Genomic DNA, 25,074 nt, shown 5'->3' with positions numbered 1-25,074 from the left:
CTCAAACCTTCTCAGAACGGCTTCCTTAACTGTGTCATAGTCGTTGACAAGTTTAAGTCCACATTGACATACGCCGTTCGTGCGTTTCCACTTAACAATGGAATGAGATGCAGGATCCAGCCTTGTTGAGGCCAATCTGCAGGCCTGAGAAGTTCCTTCAAACATTGTGAGGTAATTCTCAACGTCATCTTCAAATGTACATGCATCAGGTTGTCTTGGTGGTCGCGGCATCTTCCGTATGTCCGCAGACGGAGTTGTACAGCTGCCCTTCCTGTAGCTGTCGCTCCTGTTGTTCTTCCAGACTGATCTTTGTTCCTGGCTCTTCATGTCTTGCTCGAGATGTTCTTCCCTGGCTTGTCGTAGGACCATGAAGTTTCGTAGCAAGCTGCCCAGTCTGGACACACTTTCCATTTCACCAGTGGTTGAAGAGGATGGACCGGGCTGCTGTAGACTCCTTTCATGGTGCTGCCACCGTTTGGCCTCTGCTTGTCACTTTGGTGGCATTGTGCCCTACTTAGAACCCTTTTTAGTCTTTGTGGTTTCCTACAGGACTGGAACAAACACCGCTACCATGTGTAGGATTGACGTTCCATCCACATCAAAGCCCTTCTTGCACGGATGCCCAATCTGACCTGACAACCAACTCTAGGAAAGTTCAAGGTTGTGCCAAGCTTCCTCTAAATGATTGTGGTCACTCTGGTCCTGGGACACTCAGAGCCTGAGACGCTGTGTTAAATCCCTGCCACTGTTTGATCCACAGACGGTTCCTTAAACTTCATGGTTTAGTTTTTAATTTGTTCTTAATGTTCTCACTTCAACGTTCTGGGTGAGTGAGTGTAGATTTGTGGTAAAATGTTGATCGTATCCATTCAGACCCACAACACAGTAAAGTCCCATTTTATAATGTTTGTTTGTCTGTAGTTTACAACAATATATCAAAAAACTAAGAAAAATAAAATAAAATAAATAAATAATAAGAAAGAAGGAATGAAATAAATAAACAAAAAATATATAAAATAAAAGGAAGAAAATATAAAATAAAAGAAAGAAAAATAAAATAAATAAATAAATGAAGATGTAACATAAAATAAAAGAAATAAAGAAAAATATAAAATAAAACAAAGAAAATAAATAAATTAATAATAAGAAAGGAATTAAATAAATAAAGAAAGAAAATATAAAAAAAAGAAAAATAAATTACAAAGAAAGAAAAATACAAAAAAAATAAAGAAAAATATAAAATAAATAAATCAAGATATAAAATATAAAATAAAAGAAGGAAAGAAAGAAATATAGAAAGATTAATATAAAATAAAACAAAAAGAAAATTATAAAATAAACAAATAAATAAAGATATAAAATAAAAGAAAGAACGAAAAATATTAAATAAACAAATAAATAAAGATATAAAATAAAAGAAAGAACGAAAAATATTAAATAAACAGATAAATAAATGTATAAAATATAAAAGAAAGAAAAATGTAAAATAAAATTATTAAATAAATTAATTAATAATAAGAAAGGAATTAAATAAATAAAGACAAACATAAAAAGAAAGAAAAATAAATTACAAAGAAAGAAAGAAAGAAAGAAAGAAAGAAAGAAAGAAAGAAAGAAAGAAAGAAAGAAAGAAAGAAAGAAAGAAAGAAAGAAAGAAAGAAAGAAAGAAAGAAAGAAAGAAAGAAAGAAAGAAAGAAAGAAAGAAAGAAAGAAAGAAAGAAAGAAAGAAAGAAAGAAAGAAAGAAAGAAAGAAAGAAAGAAAGAAAGAAAGAAAGAAAGAAAGAAAGAAAGAAAGAAAGAACCTGCAGTGGAACTTTGACTCGCTTGTTGAAGCTCTGACCTCTAACACCTTGGTTAACGGCTCCATCTAGCGGTCACATGATGAAGCTGCACTTAGTGAAACCTGTTGGCTGATCGGTTTGTTAGTTTATTCCACGTCATCTCACTGAGATACAAGAAACAAAACTTCATGTTAGAATCCACAGTCGTTCAGCTGTACCATGAGCGGGGATAAGTATTCAACCCCTTTATTATTGTGGCCACCTGGTGATCTGCTGGTGAGTCCAACATTCTTGGTTTTAAGGTGAATGGTGGTGGGTTTTTTTTTGGTCCTGCCAGTTTTTCTTTGAGATTTTACTCTAGTTCCACTCACACAGGACCAACAACCTGACAACACTGAACCTCACATGCTTAGAGAACCACTGAAACAGTTCTGAATCATCTAGAGGAAGTAAGATCACCCGACTGTGTTATCAACATCCTAAATCTTTCACTGCTGATGTTTGTCATGGTTGGTCTCACATGGACTTCAGCCTCATCTGTGTTGACCTGCTCGTGAGTTCAACCTTCTTGTTTACATTTGAAACCAGATCGTTTCCATTGCCGTCATTCTATTCATAGCAGGAGGAACAAAAGCAGTCCCCCCGGTCTTGTCTGTAACTAACTGAAGACGTTTTACTTTCTGTTCCTGACGGAGGAGAACGTTCAGCAGCTTCCTCAGCAGCCACGGTAAGATCTATAAACATCAGAAACTCAACACGGTGTTTGACTTTATCAGAAACTGCATCAGTAAATCTTGGTTTCGTATTGATTAGAAGTTGGACATCCTATTTCAGAGGAGTACTGGTGTCTGTGGGGATTTGTGCTCTTTAATTTGAAGAAGCTTTGTGGGTCTGTCAGGCTGATGCTGGATTATGAAGCCTGGCTCGGCGTGAACGTTCCAGGTAATCCTGAAAGTGTTTAATGCACAGGAGTGCACAGGAGGGTGTTCACATACTTTTGGTCTGGTTTAACTCTCTGAATCCAGACTTAGATAGATCTCAGGGTGTATTTACCTCAGCTCCACCTCAACCCTTCAGACATGCAGATTAACACTGCAAATAAATCCACGTCACCTCATGACTCAACACCAAACCTTCTTGTTTTTGTTACCTCACAGTCATTTGTACTTGGCATTATCTTGTGAAACCGGGCGTGGTGCTCATGAACTTAGTCTCCATATAACAAGCTGACATTGATAAGAGCGAGGAGAACACAGAGGACTCTGGGTGAGTTCGTCTCTTCTTTATCCACAAGTGGTTTTACACCAAAAGTGCATTTGCATTGCCCTCACTTGGGTGGGGTTGAGGTCAGGGCTCTGTGCTCCGTCATCCTGGAACAGGAAGGAGCCTTCCCTAGGGTCGGGGCATCCCAATACTTTCGCTCATATAGTATTACTCGCAGTATAACCTGCGCATTAGCACCGCTGAGAGGAGTCAAACTCTCGACTCACGATTCCTTCTCTTCAGCTTCATTAGGCTGAAGCATGGACGGTCCACTCACCATGGCTGATGGTACCACGTGATTGGATGGACACCTGCTGACCGACAGCTCGTCTTTCTGCAGAATCAGGTCAGTAAAACACAAAAGTTTGTGCTCAATTATTTGCTCACAAGAACTCGCCAAACTGGTACGTTAAGGTTTTATCCTGAAACTGGACGTCAGTCGGTTCTCAAGTTTTAAAGACGTTGAGTTTCGAGGTATCTTCTCCCATAAGGATGTTTGAGAGAACCTGTTAATGCGTCCATGGTCTTGTGGAGCTGCAGATATTTTAGTCTCATGTAAAATAATGAGGTTGTTTTTGTTACTTAATTACTGAAAATAACACAAATATAATATAAACACACTGAAATACAATTACTAACAGTTACACATCAATAACAATACAATAAAAGCTGCACTTTAGTTTTACTTCTTTATTGTTTCCTGACGCTTCTTAATGGTGGAGATGATTGATGTTGGAATACCGTATTCCCTTCAGCACCGGCACATTCACACGAGAACTAACCGTGACTTATTGTAGTAAAACAGCGAGTGAGGAATGTGATTAGTGGAGGAACTTATGAGCAGTAATAATGAAGAGAAGTTTAGTGCTCCTGTCTCCTTCTTTTACTACATTAAACCAAATCAAATTTCTCCATGAAGGGCGTCGAGTTTCAAAGATTTCGAGTTTAAGGGACGTCGAGTTACAAGGTACCGCTGTAGTCCTATTGAATCGTGGCTGCACCAAAGACAAGCTGCAGGTAGCACATGGGAAACAAACGCACTGATATTCAAACCTTAATCTCATGAGGTCTGAGGCTCAGTTTGGGTGATGAGAGAGTAATAAAAATATAAACAATAATGAGATGAACATTTACGAATGTCAAAATATACGGCCAAAAGTATGTCGCACTTAACAAGCCACACTTTTAAATCATATACAGAGAAACCTCGGTTTAACGGATTAAAAGGGGGAGCACTGGTCTGTAAATTCCAATTGTCCGAAACATGCACATACACCGATCATCCATAACATTAAAACCACCTCCTTGTTTCTACACTCACTGTCCATTTTATCAGCTCCACTTACCATATAGAAGCACTTTGTAGTTCTACAATTACTGACTGTAGTCCTTCTGTTTCTCTGCATGCTTTGTTACCCCCTTTCACCCTGTTCTTCAATGGTCAGGATCCCCACAGAGCAGGTATTATTTATGTGGTGGATGATTCTCAGCACTGCAGTGACACTGACATGGTGCTGGTGTGTTAGTGTGTGTTGTGCTGGTTGAGTTTTTAAACACCGTGTCCACTCACTGTCCACTCTATCAGACACTCCTACCTAGTTGGTCCACCTTGTAGATGTAAAGTCAGAGACGATCGCTCATCTATTGCTGCTGTTTGAGTCGGTCGTCTTCTAGACCTTCATCAGCGGTCACAGGACGCTGCCCACGGGGCGCTGTTGGCTGGATGTTTTTGGTTGGTGGACAATTCTCAGTCCAGCAGTGAAAGTGAGGTGTTTAAAAACTCCAGCAGCGCTGCTGTGTCTGATCCACTCATACCAGCACAGCACACACTAACACACCACCACCATGTCAGTGTCACTGCAGTGCTGAGAATCATCCACCACCTAAATAATACCTGCTCTGTGGGGGGTCCTGTGGGGGTCCTGACCATTGAAGAACAGGGTGAAACAGATGGACTACAGTCAGTAATTGTAGAACTACAAAGTGCTTCTATATGGTAAGTGGAGCTGATAAAATGGACAGTGAGTGTAGAAACAAGATGATGTAAATTAGAATAGACCAACGTCTGTGTCTATACATGTACAGTACAGTGAACGTTTGGAAGCTGAGCTCAGAGGGTTAAGGGTCTTGCTCAAGGATCCAAAAAAGGCTACATGGCACAGGCAGAATTTAAACCCACAACCTGCTGAATGATAGCCCAAAGCTCTACATATTAGGCTACAACTGTCCCTTCTGATGTGTTTTGCACAAGCTTTAAGCTACGGCTCAAGATTCTTCTGCTCTGAACTCCTGCTGTCAGTTCAATTCACTGTTAGTCCCACTGATAATATTTTATATTTATTTTGTTATAATCACTCAACCATCACTTATTGTTTTAACCATAAAACGTTAAATACGGATCAGCAGCTTTGTTTTTTTTCCTTTCAGAATGGGGTTCCTGAGTGGAGAAATAACTGTTAACAACCGCACCTCCTACAACTGGACTTTCTGTGTGGAAACCAAGAATCCATGGCTATTCACGGACACATATACGACAGTACGATCAATACATTACATGGAAAATGCAACTGGCTCTGCAGTCTAATACACTAGTCCACCACTGGGGGGAGTTCAGAGGTGCTACCGGCCTCACCGACCACTCAACAGACACCATTGGGCATGTCAAAAGGTGTTTCTTCACTGGCACATGTAGTGGAGAAACACATAGAGCACAGCATGATAATCCGCTGCTGGCTGATCAATCCTGGGTGTAACTAGTGAAACTTAACCCAGTTGTTAACTAAATTTGGTCAACTGGTTGATTTAGTAGCTTAGGGGGCAATTACTTTTTTCACATAATGCCAGTTAGGATATACGGTAAGAAATCATCATTTGGAAGGGGGCAAATACCAAAATCATGGTCGTAAATATGTAGACGGTTCCTGTTTGTTGCTTTGCTAGCCTCCGGCTATCTGGAAAGGCTTTCTTATGGTGTTAGATGTGAGGCAGCACTACAAATTCATTATAGAATTCCATTATAGCAATGTTTTACTGCTCGTGCATCCAGTGGTAATGTACTTTATACCACTCATTGTGCATTTTAATATTAGGCTTTAATGTATGGCGTCAAACTAGAGCCAAAAGTATTGAGAACCAAAAAACAGATTTTATTATTCAAAAAGCAGATTTTAATATACAAAAAGCAGATTTTATTATTCAAAAAGCAGATTTTATTATTTATAAGCAGATTTTATTATTGAAAAAGCAGATTTTAATATATAAAAAGCTGATTTAAATATATAAAAAGCAGATTTTATTATTCAAAAAGCAGATTTTAATATTTATAAGCAGATTTTGATCATCGAAAAACAGATTTTAATATTTAAAAAGCAGATTTTAATATTTAAAAAGCAGATTTTGAGAACCAAAAAGCAGGTTTTAATATTCAAAAGCAGATTCTATTATTCAAAAGCAGATTTTATTATTCAAAAGCAGATTTTATTATTCAAAAGCAGATTTAAATATTTATAAGCAGATTTTAATATTCAAGAAGCAGATTTTAATATTTAAAAAGCAGATTTTATTATACAAAAAGCAGATTTTGATAATCAAAAAACAATTTTAATATTTAAAAAGCAGATTTTAATATTTTTAAGCAGATTTTATTATACAAAAAGCAGATTTTAATATTTTTAAGCAGATTTTATTATACAAAAAGCAGATTTTAATCATTAAAAAACAGATTTTGATGTTTTACATTTTTGGCTTTTGCTGTTCCGTACACGTGTGTCACATTTACATAGACAGTACGAGTACATATAAACCTTTCTGTGTTTAATCTACATGTGAATGTGTTTCTGTGTGTTTAGTTTAAAGTTGAGCCCTACAAATCGATCGAGCAGTACCAGTTTATTCTAACTAAATTGGGCAAAACCATCTACCTAAAAGTGAAATATGGGCAGCATTCGGAGGCCGAGTGCTGTGAAAGTCCTGACCTGTGGTACGTGTTCGATCCGAGAGATGACCCCTCCTTCGAGATCCGAGAGAGCGGAGATCACTGCAACATTCACCTGGACTGCAACATACAGTACGAGAACAAGAAAACAACGTGTCCAAATTATGGTAGGTCACCCAATAAAATACTTCCTTACAGTTTTATACAGTGTGATGTGAACACATCCGGCACCCTGGTGTTGCATCTCATCCTTCCTTGATGTGTCTTACTGGCCTGAGGGTTTGGTACATTTGGGTGAAATGTAAAATCTGGTTGGATAAGATGAGATTTCTTTGTTGTCATTGCACAAGCAACAGTCCAACCGAATGTCTTGATACGAGACCTCAGGTGCTCATCAATCTGTAGTTGTCGTCGTCCGTCTTTCCTCTTCATGATGCACCAGACATTTTCAGTAAGAGACAGACTAGAGCTGCGTCCGAAATCCCATACTTCCATACTCAATAGTACACAAAGCAGTACGCGAGAGCGGTTAGTATGTCCGAATACGTAGTATACACAAAAAGGTACACGAGAAGTACCCGGATGACCACCTTCTTTGGCAGCCATGTTTGAGTATGCAAGCGATGCACACTTTCGGTCCGCTAATGTATCCCATAATTCAACTGGAGCTGAGTAGGAGTTCGAAGCGGAAGAAGAAACAAGAAAGATGGGGGAAAACGGAGTCCTCTGCACGTGTAAGTAAGATAAACTAAATTAAAATGTTATTATGATATGATTAGCGCAAAAAGACGATAAATATCCACAATGTTGGCGAGGGGCTTGTAACTATGGTGATAATACATCCTGGTAAGATGGCGGACGTAGTACGTAGGAGTGTCGCGTGCATACTGCACACTTCTGTACTGAAAGCATGTAATTCTTTACCGGCCCATCGGTGCGTACTTCCTCCAATCTAGTACGTACTCAGTAAGTATGCGATTTCGGACGCAGCTCTGGACTGCAGGCAGGCCAGTCACACACACGCACTCTTGCACCCAAGGAGGATGGAGGCCCCTGTTGAGTCTGGTTCCTCCCAAGATTTCTTCCCGTAAGGGAGTTTTTCCTTGTCACTGTCGCCCTTGGCTTGCACAACAAGGGTTTTTGGTCTGTCGGTCCTGGATTCTGTAAAGCTGCTTTGTTAAAAGCGCTATCCAAATAAATTTGACTTGACTCTGTGTCTGTGAAGCCATGTGTTGCATGAGACCTGGCATCATCTAGCTGATATAATCATGGACCTCCCAACTTTGCCGCAATGGCAGCATTCGATATAATTAAACCCAATATATACCTCTGGGTCAAGGGTACCTTCACACATATGTGAATACCATGACAGATGTTGGCCTTTGCACCTTTCACTGATAACAGATTGGATGGTCCTCGTAGCGCTGTCTTTTGGTCCATCTGAGATCAACTGGGGCTCAGAGAACTTGGCATTTTCTGTAGAGATTTGATGTCTGACTTTCCTTTCAACACTTTCAGATTGAATTTCTTAATGCAGCGGCGAACTGTGTTGAATAACAATGGTTTTCTGAAGTACTCCCATGCCCAGGTGGCTATATTAATCACAGTAGCATGATGATTTCTTCCTTTGTCTCCCCATTTCTAGTGCGTCCCATTTTTACCCGATTGCGTTATGCTTCCTCTCTACTGGTGATGACACAATCAGCCTTGTGTACGGAGAGCCACACCCTGATCAGCATTATCCCCCCTAATCAGCCAGCAGAGGTCGTAATTGCATCGGTTATGAGCTCCCTATCCGGATCCCTACCTGGATGATCAACAGCCAAATGGCAAATCAAAATCCCAGCTCTGGTGTGCTAGCGTATTTCACCACTGCGCCACCCGAGCAACGATGATTTCTCTTTTAACGGTAGTTGGCTCTAAATGGGCAGAGATCTCTCCAGATTCCTTAAATCTTTCCACATTATTATGTACAGTAGATGGTAAAAGACCTAATTATTTGCAATCTTGCATTGAGAAATGCCCTTCCTAACACAACTCCCCTTGTTTTATTGGGGCATGGGAATGACACTGAGAGCGCACCGTCAAGAGCACCTCTTAATATAAATGTTTCTCCGCATTTGACCAGGAAAACTCGAAGATGATGCTCGACAGCTAGAGGACAACCGCCAACAAGAGGATGAGGAGAGGCGACGGCAGGCCCAGCGTGAACTGGAACGAAGAATTGAGGAACAAATCAAGAGAGATAGTGAGATCGCCGCCCAGAAGCTTTCACGAGCCACAGAGAACCTGAAGCAGAAACAGGCGCTAAGAGGCCAAGAGATGCACCACCAAACTCAACTAACCCAACAGTCACTGGAAATCTACGAAATCGATAAAGACGAGGTACTGTTGCAGTTTCAAACGCTACGTGAGTTTATCAAATCCTTCAGATCGAGGCTAAAGATTGTGTTCCTTGATATCATTCTTCCATGCAGGTTGCAGACATTGAGAGGAAGTTTATTCAACTCTTGGCAGACTTTGAAATCACGGAAGATGAAGACTCGGGAGAGACGGTGGACGTCAGAATGAAAACCCTGCAGAATGAGATCATGGTGGAGTACTGTAGGAAACACGACTTATCCACCAGCTGCTTGTTCTCCTTCGACACTGCGGTGGGGTACGAAACCCTTTCTTTACAGGACAGGCTGTCAGTACTGGAGGCGGTTCTGCATTTATTCTTTGACGAGACCAGAGATAACCACACGCTTAAATCCAACCGGGACTTCTTGTTTGCTGTCCTCCAACGGCTGCAAGATGATCATCCATCAATCGCACTGAAACTTCTACACAACGTACTTTACTCTGATATGCAGCTGTCCAAGCAAAGTAAAGAGATTCTGGGTCAGCTCATGTTCAGCGGCACGTGGACGCCAGCAGAAATATCCCTTTTTATGCAAAAATATTCGGTCAAGGACAAAGAACAAGTCTACTCGATGCTTCACATGGCGCAGACGTACAAGCTGGAGTTCAGCCTGGTCATCTCTGCAATGGAATCACTTGATCCTCTCAGATGGCTACAAAACCACGTTGACCAAGAGCAACACAAAGATGTGAATGCAATAATAAGTGAAATGCGTCGTAATAACTACCCTGAGAACATCTTATCCATCCTGGAGGAGGTCCTGCTGTATCTGGAACCAATGCTTCAAATATACAAAGAAGATGAGCTAACAGAAAATCAAATTCAGGACATCAAGAAGATGGTTGAAGAGCTGGATTTTAGCAACCCAGACAGACATGCCCTCAAACATGTCCTACTTGCGATGGCTGTTGGAGTCAAAAGAAGCTCTGCTGTGAAGATTCAGGGGGGAACAAGACAAGTGGTGATCGAAGGGTATCTCCCCAGATTAACTCAGCTCGCAACCTTGGTCGTTTTCCTTTTGTCAAAATCGAGAACGAACACCGGTTGCCTCCTTGAGATTGGGACGGGCGAAGGGAAATCTTGCATCTTAGCCATGCTTGCTACAATCCACACTATTCGTGGTGTAAATGTGGATGTCGTGACAAGCTCCCCGGTCCTTGCCTGGCGAGATTTAGAAGAGTGGAGAGGACTGTACAAGATGTTTGGCATAACGTCGTCAGTCGTTCCTCCACCTTTGAATGATGCCCAACCTGAAAAACAAGACGAACTGATTCAGGAAGCGTACAAGCAGCAAGTTGTTTACAGCACGGTGGAAACATTAGCCGCAGACACACTGAAACAGGAGTTTGAGAAGAAAACAACTCGAGGGGAAAGGGGCTTTGAGATGGTCCTTGTGGATGAGGTCGACTACATGACCTTGGATAATGGAGTTCAAATAACTTTCCTCGCTCATGAGTCCAGTGGCCTTCAGCATTTAGAGCAAGTCCTCGCAAGCATTTGGGCCAAGGTGTCTTCATGCCAACCGATTCAGATGGCAGAAACTGAAGAGATCATGTGGGTGACCAGAGTCCAGAATTTTCACATGGCTGCACTTGTAGCGATGATGGGTTTTAGCACAAATGACTCTTTCTCACCACACCACACTTTGCTCCCAGGGATCGAGCTGGGCTTTTACTCAGAGTCAGACTTCACAAGGCTGAACGAGTCTATCAGTGCTGCTGGAGAAGGACATCAAGATGCAAATGATGCATTGAAGGCCATCATGGCAAAGACCGGAGTTGAACAACAATATGACCTGCTGACTGTTCTCGAGATGGGGATGGAACACAAGGTGGCATTTAACTGCTACGTGTATCAATCAGAAACCAAAAAAGCCACTAAGTTTGGAGAGCAGAAGGCAAAAACAGACCAAAACATCGACATGCTGCTACTGGAGAATGGAAAAGCTTGTGAGATCTTGTCTGAAGACGTGCTCGTTGAATCCACTGTTAGGGAGGTCAAATCTAAAATAACATATTCCAACCAAGGGAGTATAAATGATCAAACATCCAGCCTTGTGATTCCTTCCTTTCTGGAGCAATACTTGGAAAATCGACTACCGGTGTTTGTCAAGAATGCACTTCGAGCCATTCAGATGACCAAAGGCAGGGAGTACATGATCGAATTATCGATTACCACCCAGGGAATGGACATCAGTGAAGACGATCAGTACATGTACCACTCAATAATCCCAGTGGACTTTCAGGCCAGTGGTATGCTTGAAAAAAGGAAGCGGTGGGGTGATGGCCTACAACAATTCCTAGAGATGAAGCATCAGTTAGCCATATCACGGTTAACAAACGTAACCAACTACATGTCCAATTTCAATTTATTTAAAAGATACCTAAATGGAAGGGGCGTATATGGCGTTTCTGGAACCCTGGGAGGCGAATCAGACAAGAGTTTCTTGGCAAGGCATTACAACACAAGGAGCTTCGTCATACCAGCGCATCAGCGTAAAAAAGTCATCGAGCTGCCTGCTGTTCAGGTAAGAGGAGGAACTGATAAGTGGATCCAAAAGCTTTTTGAGACCGTCTCACAAGTCTCCGCCAGGGGGCAGGTTGTGTTAGTCGTATGTGAAGACGTCAATACCGCGAACGCTCTCAATGAGCAAATTTCTGCAGACGCCAGTCGACCAGTAACCATGTACACGATGAGTGAGAGCCACAACATTGACAACCAGGAGTTCAAAGAAGGACACGTTATCATTACAACTAACCTTGGAGGACGTGGGACAGACATTAAGGTTACAAAGAAGGTCAACCAACGTGGCGGCCTGTTTGTGATACTTACCTACTTTCCCAACAACCGAAGGGTAGAGAAACAAGTCTTTGGGCGCACGGGTCGGAAGGGAACCCCAGGTATGGTTCAGATGATCCTGAACCAAGATCATCTTCCCATGGCCTATCAAGGCCATTCTATTGAAATCATGAGGGAGCTCAGAGAGGAGAACGAGAGGAAACGCATAGAAGACATGGAGAAAGAGAAACTGGCCGAAACTGAGATGAAGGAGGAGCTCTTCTTCAAATTTTGTCAGTTCCTGAGTGACTTTGAGAAGCATTATGGAACAGAAGAGAAAACAGACCTCTTTGAAGTACGAGTGAAAAACGTCCCTCATTACTTTGCGTCCTTTCACCAAAAGATGGACTATTACCCAGCTCTGAATGCTTTGAAGGAGTCATGGGGGATGTGGCTGATACTTCACACGGACCAGATCAACACACAGAACGACATTAGCGTATTAAAAGACAACCTGATCCGGCATCTGCAGGACACCAGCGACAAGCTTTTACAAGGTCAGAGTGCAAATTTCTACGATCACGTACAGCAGGCTTTAGGAAGAACTGCCTTGCACTTCCAAAAGAAAAACAAATGTGACTATGGGGCGCTTTCCTACTGGGATAGAGCATCTAGCTCGGACAACCACTACAGAGCCGTTGCACTCTATAACAAAGCCTACATTACCATTAACATGGCTGATAAGGACTACAAAGACAAAGCACGCTGTTTACTCCAGGAGGCAGAAAAAGCTCTAGGCGTTTATGTGTCAGAAACAGGAAATACACTAAGCTTTTGTTTTATGTCCGTTAGCCGTGAACCACACCTCAAAGGTTGCTGTAACCTCCCAACACAGATGCAAGCAAGAATGAACATCTTCAGCTCATGGAAGCAAAATATCTCCAAAATACTAGACATGCTTCAGTCAAGCAAAGATGACTTTGGGACCGTGGATTTGACACTCTATGACCTGTTGGCTTCCCAGGACTTTGTGTCCACTACTGAACTTGAGCTTTTTCGTAATTATGGCCTTTTAGTTGTGTTTGAGGTCAGACAGAAGCCCAAGTTCTGTCATGACGCTCTGATTTGCTGCTTCATTGGTGTGGTTCAGGTTGTATCAGGAGTTCTGTTATGTGCCTGGTCAGAAGGTTCCTTAAATTGTACCTGCATAGATGAAGGTGTGTCTGACATTATCTTGGGAATCACTGGTATGATAAATGGCAATTTTGATTGGGCATCATGGGCAATGCAAAAAGGACAGCGTATAGCGTTCTCCTTGGTTTGTGGTGGATTTAAAACCTCCTCCAACGCCCTCCAACCACCTATGTCCAACTATGCATTAGTCAGATCGATGGCATCAACAATAAGCATACGAAACCTTTCATCCAGCATGGGGAAACTAAATTTGAAGTACGCAACCAAGTACGCTGTTCATAAATTAGCTGTGGAAGGGGTAAACATCGCTGTAAACAAAATCCCTCAGTCTCTGCAGAATAAATTCAAACAGGGATTCCGACTCACATTCAAGAACTCTGTTTACACAGCACTGCAAGAAAATGAAGAATTTGTACGAGCGCTAACAGATTTTATTAGCTCAGGAATATCAAAGGCTGCCTTGGAGAGAAAATCAGGGCACTACAAGATTGGCAAAAACTTGGAAAAGCAGATGAGAGATCATGTGGATTCACGGGGGGCAGACATCATCACTGACCTAATCGTAAGCTCCAAAATAGTAAACCAGAACGTTAAGCACCTCTCAGAACTGTACGACAAGTTAGCGCAGGATTTAAAGTTCAATCCAGGCATCAATACCAACACTCTTGTAAAAATGTTGTCTACAGTTCCTACAAAAAACACCATCGACACAAAGTTCGTTCCTGCCTTTCTGAAGTCTTTGAAGGAAGACCCACTGTTTGAGACATATGACAACGATGGAAGAGACAAGCTGGAAGACGTCAAACGCCTTAAAAATGACATTGTTGACTTACTTGCAGAAGGTCTGTCACGAATCATGGTGGAAAGCTTTTCTGGACATGCCCCGTCCATCTTCACCAAAACGTTCACTCAGAAACTCAACTCTGTCACAGGACGAATAGTGAGCAATTTGCTGGGGGAGCAAGAAACTAAAAGCTTCTTTGCCAATCAGCAGCATCGTTATGATCTGAAATCAGCTAAAAAGTGTAAAGTGAGCTCTTTGTCCAAGGCAGAACTGAAGACACTCCAGCACTACGCCCAAAAACTTACTGACAACCAACAGCCAACCACAGCTTTGGACGTCCACGTCCTTACCAAGAGTGACTTGCTTAGAGGAAAAGGAATTTGTGTAAATGTAGTGGATGATAAAGGAAACCTTCTCACAGAGGAGACCTATCCAGGAACTGACCCAACGGCTGGCAGTATCAACCTCTTGCTGACTAAAGTGGATCTGCCGTCTCCAGGGTAAGTCCAGTTCCTGGACATAGTTGACAAAGAAGACAAGCAGGCCATTTTTCTGTTGTTGATGTAGTTAATGTTTCCTTATGTATTCCTAATTCGTTTCTTTTATTGTGTCTTGCAGTAATGACGGGAATCTTGCTAAACTGAAACGCTGGATGTTGGGTGAAGACCTTTTACACGACGGTCACATTGATATTTTACATCCTGATGGGTCTCGAGAAGCAGTTAAAACAAATCCTAAATGCCTTTTTCATGCCATCGTTGAAGCAACCACCAACAACCCTGATGATGTACAACAGAAAGCTCTTAAGCTCAGAAAGAGTGTCGGCGAAGAGGTAAGGCTTTCAATCACCTGCTACAGGTCCAGTGAGCTTCGTTTAACCTTTAGGATCTAAGATCAAATACTAAAGCTGGCATAATTTTGCATAATAATAATAATAATAATACATTTTATTTATAGGCGCCTTTCAAAGCACTCAAGGGCACCTTACATCTTACAGAGCAGTTAAACAACAATACACAGACAATACAAGACATATACAATTAACATTGAACAATCAAGTGAATTAATTGTAGGCTAGTTTATATAAGTGAGTCTTTAGGTGGAATTTGAAGGTGGAGGGGGAATCAATAGTTGATTCAAAAGAAGAGTAAGCAGGAACAGATACTTTGGAAACCCTACATTCCTCTCTAAAGAGAATCGCCGTACCGCCTCCTGCCTCCTCGTCCCATGACACGAGCTTCACAGATGTAAACAAATCCAGGTGGAGTGCGAACGGATGTTAAGTAATCCAAAGTGGAGAGAGTACAGGTCATGTTCCATGCCGACCCAGCCAGGTTAGCTAGTACACCATGGTCAACTGTGCGACCAGCGTTTCCCCTGGATGGACAAAACAGAGATGACCAAATAGACCGTACTGGTTTAGTGTCATTGAACCTGAAACTCCTACGAGATCCCAGATGGATGTATTTTCGGCGAGGGAGGAGTGCGATATCTTGATGTAAGCCGAAGTCATCTAGTATCCAACAGGCGCTGAGATTATCCGATGAAAAAGAAACAGGGCAACAGGAGCGGCAGTGACCACAAAAAAAATGATAAAAATACAATTAAATACGGTAAAATACGAGAAAATACGGCAGCGGCAGCCAAATGCGCCAGCGTCCACCATCACCATGATGATACTATGTAGTTCTCTACAAATCTACTGACCAATCATATATGACTACTGTCAAAATTCACCACCCCCGCTGCATGTTACCGTATTATCAGCTAACTAAGATATTTACGAGGTATTTAAGCTCTAGTGGCTATAATGTGTAGTAAGAGTACGATGCCGGAATCAATAGCCAAGTCTCAGTTGGCTTTACAGTTAGGAAATTGTAGTTCTCATGTCTCATTGCCACTCTCGCCCTTGGCTTGCTCAACAGAGGTTTTTGGTCTGTTGGTCCTGGATTCTGTAAAGTTGCTTTGAGACAACGGTCATTGTAAAAAGCGCTATATAAATAAATTTGACTTGACTTGACGTGTGCTAGCACACTAGATTTAATGCTTAGTAAAGCCTTCTGTTTCTCTGCAGATTCTTTTGAAACCAGGTAAATACGCCGATGCGGTGAAGATTCAGAACATGTTCAACGAGACAAACGTCATTAACAAGTTCAAAATCCAAGCTGGACTCAGCCAATGGGAGGAGTTACGTGCCATATATATTAAGGACAAGACACCAAAACAAATTATTAACGACTACAAACTGGGAGAAGTGGGAGAACCCCAGAGGTAATTTAAGGAATATCTGTCAGACGTGGCCTTAGTTGGCAAACCTTCCAGAGTAAGAACCTGCTAAAAGTGTCCTCATGTTTTTAGCATAGTTTTGTTTACAGTATACACCGAGCAGGCATAACATTATGACCACTGAGAGGTGAAGTGAATAACACTAAATATCTCTTCATTATGGCACCTGTTAGTGGGGGGGATATATTAGGCAGCAAGTGAACATTTTATCCTCAAAGTTGAGCGTGAGGATCTGAGCGAGTTTGACGAGGACCAAATTGTTATGGCTAGACGACTGGGTCAGAGCATCTCCAAAACTGCAGCTCTTGTGGGATGTTCCCAGTCTGCAGTGGTCAGTATCTATCAAAAGTGGTAAACCGGCGACAGGGTCATGGGTGGCCAAGGCTCATTGATGCACGTGTGGAGCGAAGGCTGGCCCGTGTGGTCCGATCCAACAGACGAGCTACTGTAGCTCAAACTCCTGAAGAAGTTCATGCTGGTTCTGAAAGAAAGGTGTCAGAATACACAGAGCAGCATCACAATATTAGGATTTCATAGGTGGTCATAATGTTATGCCTGATCAATGTATAAGGTACAAAAAACTCTTGTCAATTTCTACCATCATGTTTTAGCCTATTAGGCATCCCAGGACTGGTAGAAGCTGGTCACATTCCACCAAAAAAGACCTGGACTGACGTCTATAACCTCATTAAAACCAACCCAGAAACTGCTTCATCGCTGAAAGAGAAGAACCAGGAGGCCTACTGGTTTGTAATGAGCACGATCAACGACCAGGAAAGAAATAAGCAGCTATGCATGAATACTCTGTCCTTGGACCACGGACGAGCACTCACTAGTGGCAACAGTGCAGAATCCAGAGCATGCAGGTCTGGTCTCAATGGTTTTTTGGTCTGGAACATTATGTATAGCATTATAGATCATATAGAAGCTAGCAATAAACCTGTTCTATATTTGTTCCCTACAGAGATTGGCTGACAAACCTTTTTGCAAGCGGTGACACAGAGAAAGCCTTGAAGTTCTCCTTAATGATGGCCCATCCAGGATGCTCAGACAACGTCTGGAACGATCTAGGTATCATTTAAATATCCATGTAGGCTTGTGCCTTTATCCAAGAAACCAAGAATCTTTTTGAAAGCAGACCCAATGACACAAGTAGAAAGATCAGCCAGGATCTCAACTCTCAGCAGTCACCGACCTGACCAGGCGTCCACACAAACAAAAAATGGGTTGTGTTGGATGAAGGGAAGGTCAAACATGCTCTCTTCCTGACCACTGAGCAACCCTTAAGGTCTGCAAAAGTATACACCGATCAGCCACTACATTAAAACCACCTCCTTGTTTCTACACTCACTGTCCATTTTATCAGCTCCACTTACCATATAGAAGCACTTTGTAGTTCTACAATTACTGACTGGTCCATCTGTTTCTCTACATACTTTGTTAGCCCCTTTCACCCTGTTCTTCAATGGTCAGGACCCCCACAGAGCAGGTATTATTTAGGTGGTGGATGATTCTCAGCACTGCAGTGACACTGACATGGTGGTGGTGTGTTAGTGTGTGTTGTGCTGGTATGAGTGGATCAGACACAGCAGCGCTGCTGGAGTTTTTAAACACCGTGTCCACTCACTGTCCACTCTATTAGACACTCCTACCTAGTCGGTCCATAGTCGGTCATCTATTGCTGCTGTTTGAGTCGGTCATCTTCTAGACCTTCATCAGTGGTCACAGGACGCTGCCCACGGGGCGCTGTTGGCTGGATATTTCTGGTTGGTGGATGATTCTCAGTCCAGCAGTGACAGTGAGGTGTTTAAAAACTCCAGCAGCACTGCTGTGTCTGATCCACTCATACCAGCACAACACACACTAACACACCACCACCGTGTCAGTGTTACTGCAGTGCTGAGAATCATCCACCACCTAAATAATACCTGCACTGTGGTGGTCCTGTGGGGGTCCTGACCAATTAAGAACAGCATGAAAGGGGGTAACAAAGCATGTAGAGAAACAGATGGACTACAGTCAGTAATTGTAGAACTACAAAGTGCTTCTATATGGTAAGTGGAGCTGATAAAATGGACAGTGAGTGTAGAAACAAGGAGGTGGTTTTAATGTTATGGGTGATCAGTGTATGAGTTGTTTTTTTCTGTAACATTGGTCCAGTTAAAGACTTTTTTGAAGGGTAAAGTTTAGCGTCATGTTTTACATTTTGATTCCATTCATGACACAGATTCATCAGTTCACAAGTTTACCATCAAACACAGTCATGGACAATTTAGTGTCTTCAATTCACCTCACTTGCACGTCTTTGGACTGTGGGAGGAAACCGGAGCTCCCGGAGGAAACCCACACAGACACAGTAAGGACCCAAACTGCTCCACCTGGGGATCAAACCCAGGACCTTCTTAGCTTAACCATTAAGGTGCTGAAGTGTCTAATAGGTGTCTGATAGGTTGCTCTCAAGGTCGCTTCAGAAATAAATAAAAGCATCTGCTAAGTGCTGTAAACGTTTCAGGAATTTATGGCTCTCCTTAGAGTGATGCCTCTCACATTTGTGTTCTTTATCATGGCAGGTTTTCAGAATCGTTCCAAGACCTGCGATTCTGGACTCAAAGAGACGGAAAGGAACCAGTACTACAAGACCGGGTTCAGGCAGATAGTGAAAACGTACAGCAAGTGGAACCTCATCGATCAAAGCCAAGCAATCCGATTACTGAAGTGGGTGAAAAACGACACCTTTTTGGAGACGTCTTCACCAGAGTACGAGGAGATAATCACTACCTTAAAAACCGTTAATAAGAAAAGGTGAAGTCTGTCGGTGGTTTTGGTTGCAGCCAATTGAACCCAAACAAAAATAAAATGACTTTTTTGAATGGCTTCATATTTGGTTGATGACAATTTTAGTTCTATTAACGTTTCATTGTCTATTTTTCGTTGTTAGATTTGGTGCCACTTTTAAACATGTTGTATAATAAATAACTAGATAGTGAAAACTTGAAGGTGGTATGGAAACAATTACTGATAACGTTTTAATATTTATTATGAGTATAATTACTGTAACATGGCTCAGCTGTACATTGTTAGTGGCAAATCACTGTAAGAGTGAAGCCGGACTTGCTCTGAGAACTCACCTGGGGTCACTGCGTTTTCAGACCTCACCCTGGTAGAGTGAATTGCCCCAGAGGTGGCATGATGCCCCTTTAAAATCCACTTTATGCACTTTATGCAGTTGGTGTGGTTGGGGTTCCACTTATTGTAGGGAAAGTGGGAGCCTAGTGGGTAGAGCTTTGGATTATCAATTGAAAGATTGAGAGTTCGAATCCTAGCTCACTGCTACATTTCATTGTACTGTACGTCTGTATATATAGCAAATAAAAGCATTCTATTTTACTCATGCATTGTTTTCTTTTTACTTTTGTCACACAAGCAACCAGCAGACAGCGTGTCCCACATTTTTATTCTACAGCTCGATTGTTACTGCTAAAAAATAAGGCGCTTCTGGCCAATCGGACCCACCATAACTGTGGCCCATTTGACCAACTGCCAAATGATCAAGGCTGTAGAAACTCACCACTTACTATTCTATTACCAGCAGCGCCGTCAAGGCCCCGGATACCCCCCCCCCCCCCTTTCTGATATATTTAATTAGATGTTGTCCATTTCAGTCAATAATGTATATTTTTACAATACTTCATGTAAAAATAAAAATGCCACTATCCACTAACCACTATCGCTGTATCACACTCCTAAAAAAAACAGCTGTATAAACCAATCAGAGCTTCCGAATTCAGATTTTGGGCAGAATTTCCCCATGTGCATCATTCGGGTGGGCTGGCAATGAAAAACTCTCTCTTTATTGGTTGCAGAATTATAAGTGACATATCATTGGATATGGATATAAATATTCTGGAAAACATGAAGGAAAACATTTAGAAAAAAGCGGATTTTATCCTTAATGAAACAACACACTGATATAGATTTGAAGAAGAGAAGCTCAGGTAAGCAGCGGTTATGCTGCGGTGTTGCGGTGTTGCTGTGTTGCTTTTGATTCTCATTTATTTAAAGTGTACTTTGTTAAGTTTACATTATATCGTATCAGATATCGCTACTTCTCAAAAGCATATCGAGATGTATGAGTTTTTTTGTCATATCGCCCAGCATTAGTCGAATTAGCCAGGTACTAGCTGCTACTATTAGTCACTGTGCTGTGCAATTTGCAGACAATGAAGAGAAAGTCCACAGACGTCTCGTCTTTCATTACATAACGTAGGCTAATAAGCAGGGATAAGAATAGGTTGGGAGTAGGCTGTAGGTAACTGTACACTGTCTGTGTTAAACAAGAGGTTTTGTTTTCCATTGTTGAACATAACCTGTAATATCTCAGTGTGATGTTTTTAAACTTCAGCATTCTTGCTTTTAGTAAATTATTTGTTCTTTACGATTAATGTACTCACTCAAATTAAACCTGTATATTTGTCTTTTTGAGAAATAGGGTAACTAGCCTATTTGAAGAACAATGAATCACCTAATATACAGTATGTATATACAGGTACATTACACAATAAAACAGGATTGTTGTTGTACAGTAGAATGTTTTCGTTTTGGTGTTCCTCCCCAAGATTTTCAGTGGCCCAGTGGCACCACTGTCCATTACTGACTGAACTTAAGGGCTTTGGAGCTGAATCTCTGTACAAACGATACATAAATTAATTGACCTGTCCACATCTGAATCTGTTAAATGGATGGTAACATGGCTCAGCTAGAGAACTGGGTGTCATATACTGGTGCTGGTCATAAAATTAGAATATCATGAAAAAGTTGATTTATTTCAGTAATTCCATTCAAAAAGTGAAACTTGTATATTATATTCATTCATTACACACAGACTGATATATTTCAAATGTTTATTTCTTTTAATGTTGATGATTATAACTGACAAACTAATGAAAACCCCAAATTCAGTATCTCAGAAAATTAGAATATTACTTCAGACCAAAACAAAAACAGGATTTTTAGAAATGTTGGCCAACTGAAAAGTATGAAGATGAAAAGTATGAGTATGTACAGAACTCAATACTTAGTCGGGGCTCCTTTTGCCTGGATTACTGCAGCGATGCGGCGTGGCATGGAGTCTATCAGTCTGTGGCACTGCTCAGGTGTTATGAGAGCCCAGGTTGCTCTGATAGTGGCCTTCAGCTCTTCTGAATTGTTGGGTCTGGCGTATCGCATCTTCCTCTTCACAATACCCCATAGATTTTCTATGGGGTTAAGGTCAGGCCAGTTTGCTGGCCAGTTAAGAACAGGGATACCATGGTCCTTAAACCAGGTACTGGTAGCTTTGGCACTGTGTGCAGGTGCCAAGTCCTGTTGGAAAATAAAATTTGCATCTCCATAAAGTTGGTCAGCAGCAGGAAGCATGAAGTGCTCTAAAACTTCCTGGTAGACGGCTGTGTTGACCTTGGACCTCAGAAAACACAGTGGACCAACACCAGCAGATGACATGGCACGCCAAACCATCACTGACTGTGGAAACTTTACACTGGACCTCAAGCAACGTGGATTCTGTGCCTCTCCTCTCTTCCTCCAGACTCTGGGACCTTGATTTCCAAAGGTAATGCAAAATTTACTTTCATCAGAGAACATAACTTTGGACCACTCAGCAGCAGTCCAGTCCTTTTTGTCTTTAGCCCAGGTGAGATGCTTCTGATGCTGTCTCTTGTTCAAGAGTGGCTTGACACAAGGAATGCGACAGCTGAAACCCATGTCTTGCATACGTCTGTGCGTGGTGGTTCTTGAAGCACTGACTCCAGCTGCAGTCCACTGTTTGTGAATCTCCCCCACATTTTTGAATGGGTTTTGTTTCACAATCCTCTCCAGGGTGCGGTTATCCCTATTGCTTGTACACTTTTTTCTACCACATCTTTTCCTTCCCTTCGCCTCTCTATTAATGTGCTTGGACACAGAGCTCTGTGAACAGCCAGCCTCTTTAGCAATGACCTTTTGTGTCTTGCCCTCCTTGTGCAAGGTGTCGATGGTCGTCTTTTGGACAACTGTCAAGTCAGCAGTCTTTCCCATGATTGTGTAGCCTACAGAACTAGACTGAGAGACCATTTAAAGGCCTTTGCAGGTGTTTTGAGTGAATTAGCTGATTAGAGTGTGGCACCAGGTGTCTTCAATATTGTACCTTGTCACAATATTCTAATTTTCTGAGATACTGAATTTGGGGTTTTCATTAGTTGTCAGTTATAATCATCAACATTAAAAGAAATAAACATTTGAAATATATCAGTCTGTGTGTAATGAATGAATATAATATACAAGTTTCACTTTTTGAATGGAATTACTGAAATAAATCAACTTTTTCATGATATTCTAATTTTATGACCAGCACCAGTATGTGGGATTCCCTTAAGTGAAAGAACTGAAAAAAAAACCACAACACTCCTATAGGGGATCATTGTACAGAATTGACTTGGATTAGTGATTTGGCTCACTGATTTTTGTAATTGTAAATTGTGCTGCACATTTCACTCAGCTATACTGACATGACTAAAGTTTAATATTAAGAATATATATAAAGTTTATCTTGAGTCATTTAACTGAATAATTTAAAATATATTGATCAAAACAACTTAGAATCACCGATAGTCAAAAATTTAGAGTCATTTTATTGCAGTGACTGGAATATTAAGTAAATAAGCTGCTAAGTGTTCAGAAAATATGAAATCTGTTGGAAATTTGTTGATAATTTTAACACAAGAGGGATTCACATCTAATGTTTATCCATTAATACACCTAAACATGAACATTTAAGGATGGAAACTGCTAGATTAGTTATTAATACTCTTAAATATGAACATTAGAGATGAAAACTGCTAGATTAGTTAGTTTAATTCCTAATTTAAAGCAGTTTAAAGCAGCTTGTTTTGATGGAGTGCTAATGCAGCCCTATAGCTAAAACGCTAACTACAAAACTTACCTTGCTAAACCTGGACTTACCTTCTTAAACTCTTAAGACAGTGTTCTAAGATTTATTATTGCCTCAAACCTAAATGTTCTTAGCCGGGACGGTTATATTTGTCAGACAGAATCGAGTCGACTCTAAAGCTTCATTTCAAAGCTTCGGTTCTCATTAATTTGCATGGAAAGTGAGAATCGACTCCTTTCGGAATCGACTCCATTCGCACAAACACATTTGGGCAAAAAGTTCAGACTTTTGGTTTTTCTTTACTTTACGCTCCTTGTAAATTACTGCCAATGTTTGTAATTAAACACAGACGTTTGTTAGGAACGGAATCCACTGTTAAATCAAGTCGACTCTAAAGCTTCAGATTTGATTCATTATTAAATCGCTTGTCAGAAGAGAATCGACTCGTTTTGTCCGTAGTAGAAAGTTCATAATTTTGTTTATTATCGACATTGTCGATTATAAATAAAGAGATGAGTTTAATTAAGTGTCGATTTATATCGATTTGTCTGTAAACTGAAATTCGGCTCTTTCCGACATGAATATAAACGGATAACGATACATGTGTCAACTACCGAATCTGAATCACTCGCCCTGGTTGTCTGCAAGGTAATGTGAATCGAATTACCTAAGGAGTCGATTCAGGTATCAATGGCAGCAATCTATTCTGGAGTCACTCTAAGAAAACGTAATTTATTCTATTTTTAAGTAGTAAAATACTGGAACACTAATTAATATGATCCATTTAACTATTGTGTTGATTCGAGTCCAAAATTCAGTGATTAGAACGCATGGAATCAGTGAATCGAATCAGTGAATTGATTAAAAATGGACTGTTCTATGTACTTTATTTTTACCCATTTAAAGTAAGTATTAAAGTAAACAATAGAGTAAATGTTGTAAGTGTATATGGGGAAGAAAGAGACAACTGGGAAACGTGTAACGAGAATCACATTCAGTCATGAAGCACCTTGAGGAAACCCACTCTGACACAGGGAGAACATGCAAACTCCACCCAGCAAGGGAACCGAACCCAGACCCTTCTTGCTGTGAGTCAACAGCACTACTGCCGCCTTATATTTCTTTATAAAGCCTGGTTAAGGCTTTTCCACTTGCTGCAGAATCCAACAGTGGTGCTCTTTACACCATTCCAATTGAGACCTGGCATTACTCGTGGTGACCTGAAGCCTGTGTTAGGCTGATCAGTCATGGAAACCAGATTGTTGAAGCTTCTGGTGAACAGATCTTGCACTGATGTTGCTTCCAGGAGCAATTTGGTACGTGAAGGTCATGAGTTTGATTAACTGCCTTGCTGGAAAGACGGCATTCCATAAATGATCATACAATGAAAGTTACTGAGCTCTTCAGTATGAATCATTGTACTACACCTAGAGTCTTAAACAATGTAAACATGTTGGGTTGGGATTCTCAAGACTTGTTGCTTGATGAATCAGTTGCTGTTGGCTAATCAGACCTGCCATGGAGAAATCAGACAAATAAACATACACCGATCAGCCATAACATTAAAACCACCTCCTTGTTTCTACACTCACTGTCCATTTTATCAGCTCCACTTACCATATAGAAGCACTTTGTAGTTCTACAATTACTAACTGTAGTCCATCTGTTTCTTTACATGCTTTGTTACCCCCTTTCACCCTGTTCTTCAATGGTCAGGACCCCCAC

The 25,074-nt window shown here is 41.2% G+C and overlaps 1 protein-coding gene across 3 annotated transcripts; it reads left to right on the top strand.

Annotated features, from left to right (window-relative positions):
- Nucleotides 1–1,765: 1,765 nt before the first annotated feature.
- Nucleotides 1,766–19,811, top strand: LOC134312545 (uncharacterized). Of its 3 annotated transcripts, none has more exons than XM_062994562.1 (11): nucleotides 1,766–2,057; nucleotides 2,157–3,390; nucleotides 5,472–5,580; nucleotides 6,893–7,145; nucleotides 9,107–9,363; nucleotides 9,456–14,638; nucleotides 14,757–14,970; nucleotides 16,213–16,409; nucleotides 17,036–17,290; nucleotides 17,389–17,495; nucleotides 18,995–19,811. In XM_062994562.1, the coding sequence occupies exons 3-11, from the start codon at nucleotides 5,473–5,475 to the stop codon at nucleotides 19,228–19,230; spliced, it is 6,810 nt and encodes a 2,269-aa protein (XP_062850632.1). In that variant the 5' UTR covers nucleotides 1,766–2,057; nucleotides 2,157–3,390; nucleotide 5,472; the 3' UTR covers nucleotides 19,231–19,811. The 3 variants fall into 3 exon arrangements, with proteins under 3 accessions (XP_062850632.1, XP_062850631.1, XP_062850629.1); XM_062994561.1 differs by having other exon boundaries at nucleotides 1,766–2,508; nucleotides 3,288–3,390; XM_062994559.1 differs by having other exon boundaries at nucleotides 1,766–3,390.
- The last annotated feature ends 5,263 nt before the right edge of the window (nucleotides 19,812–25,074 follow it).

This window comes from Trichomycterus rosablanca, chromosome 4 (assembly GCF_030014385.1).
Source record: "Trichomycterus rosablanca isolate fTriRos1 chromosome 4, fTriRos1.hap1, whole genome shotgun sequence".
Classification (NCBI taxonomy): domain Eukaryota; kingdom Metazoa; phylum Chordata; class Actinopteri; order Siluriformes; family Trichomycteridae; genus Trichomycterus; species Trichomycterus rosablanca.
This window is presented reverse-complemented; position numbering and strand designations above follow the sequence as displayed.

Bases quoted from the DNA above. Each gene is read 5' to 3' on its own strand.
- LOC134312545 (XM_062994562.1), top strand. From the start codon at position 5,473: ATGGGGTTCCTGAGTGGAGAAATAACTGTTAACAACCGCACCTCCTAC. The intron at 16,410-17,035 runs GTAATTTAAGGA...ATCATGTTTTAG, and splicing joins GAAGTGGGAGAACCCCAGAG to CCTATTAGGCATCCCAGGAC. The intron at 17,291-17,388 runs GTCTGGTCTCAA...TGTTCCCTACAG, and splicing joins GCAGAATCCAGAGCATGCAG to AGATTGGCTGACAAACCTTT.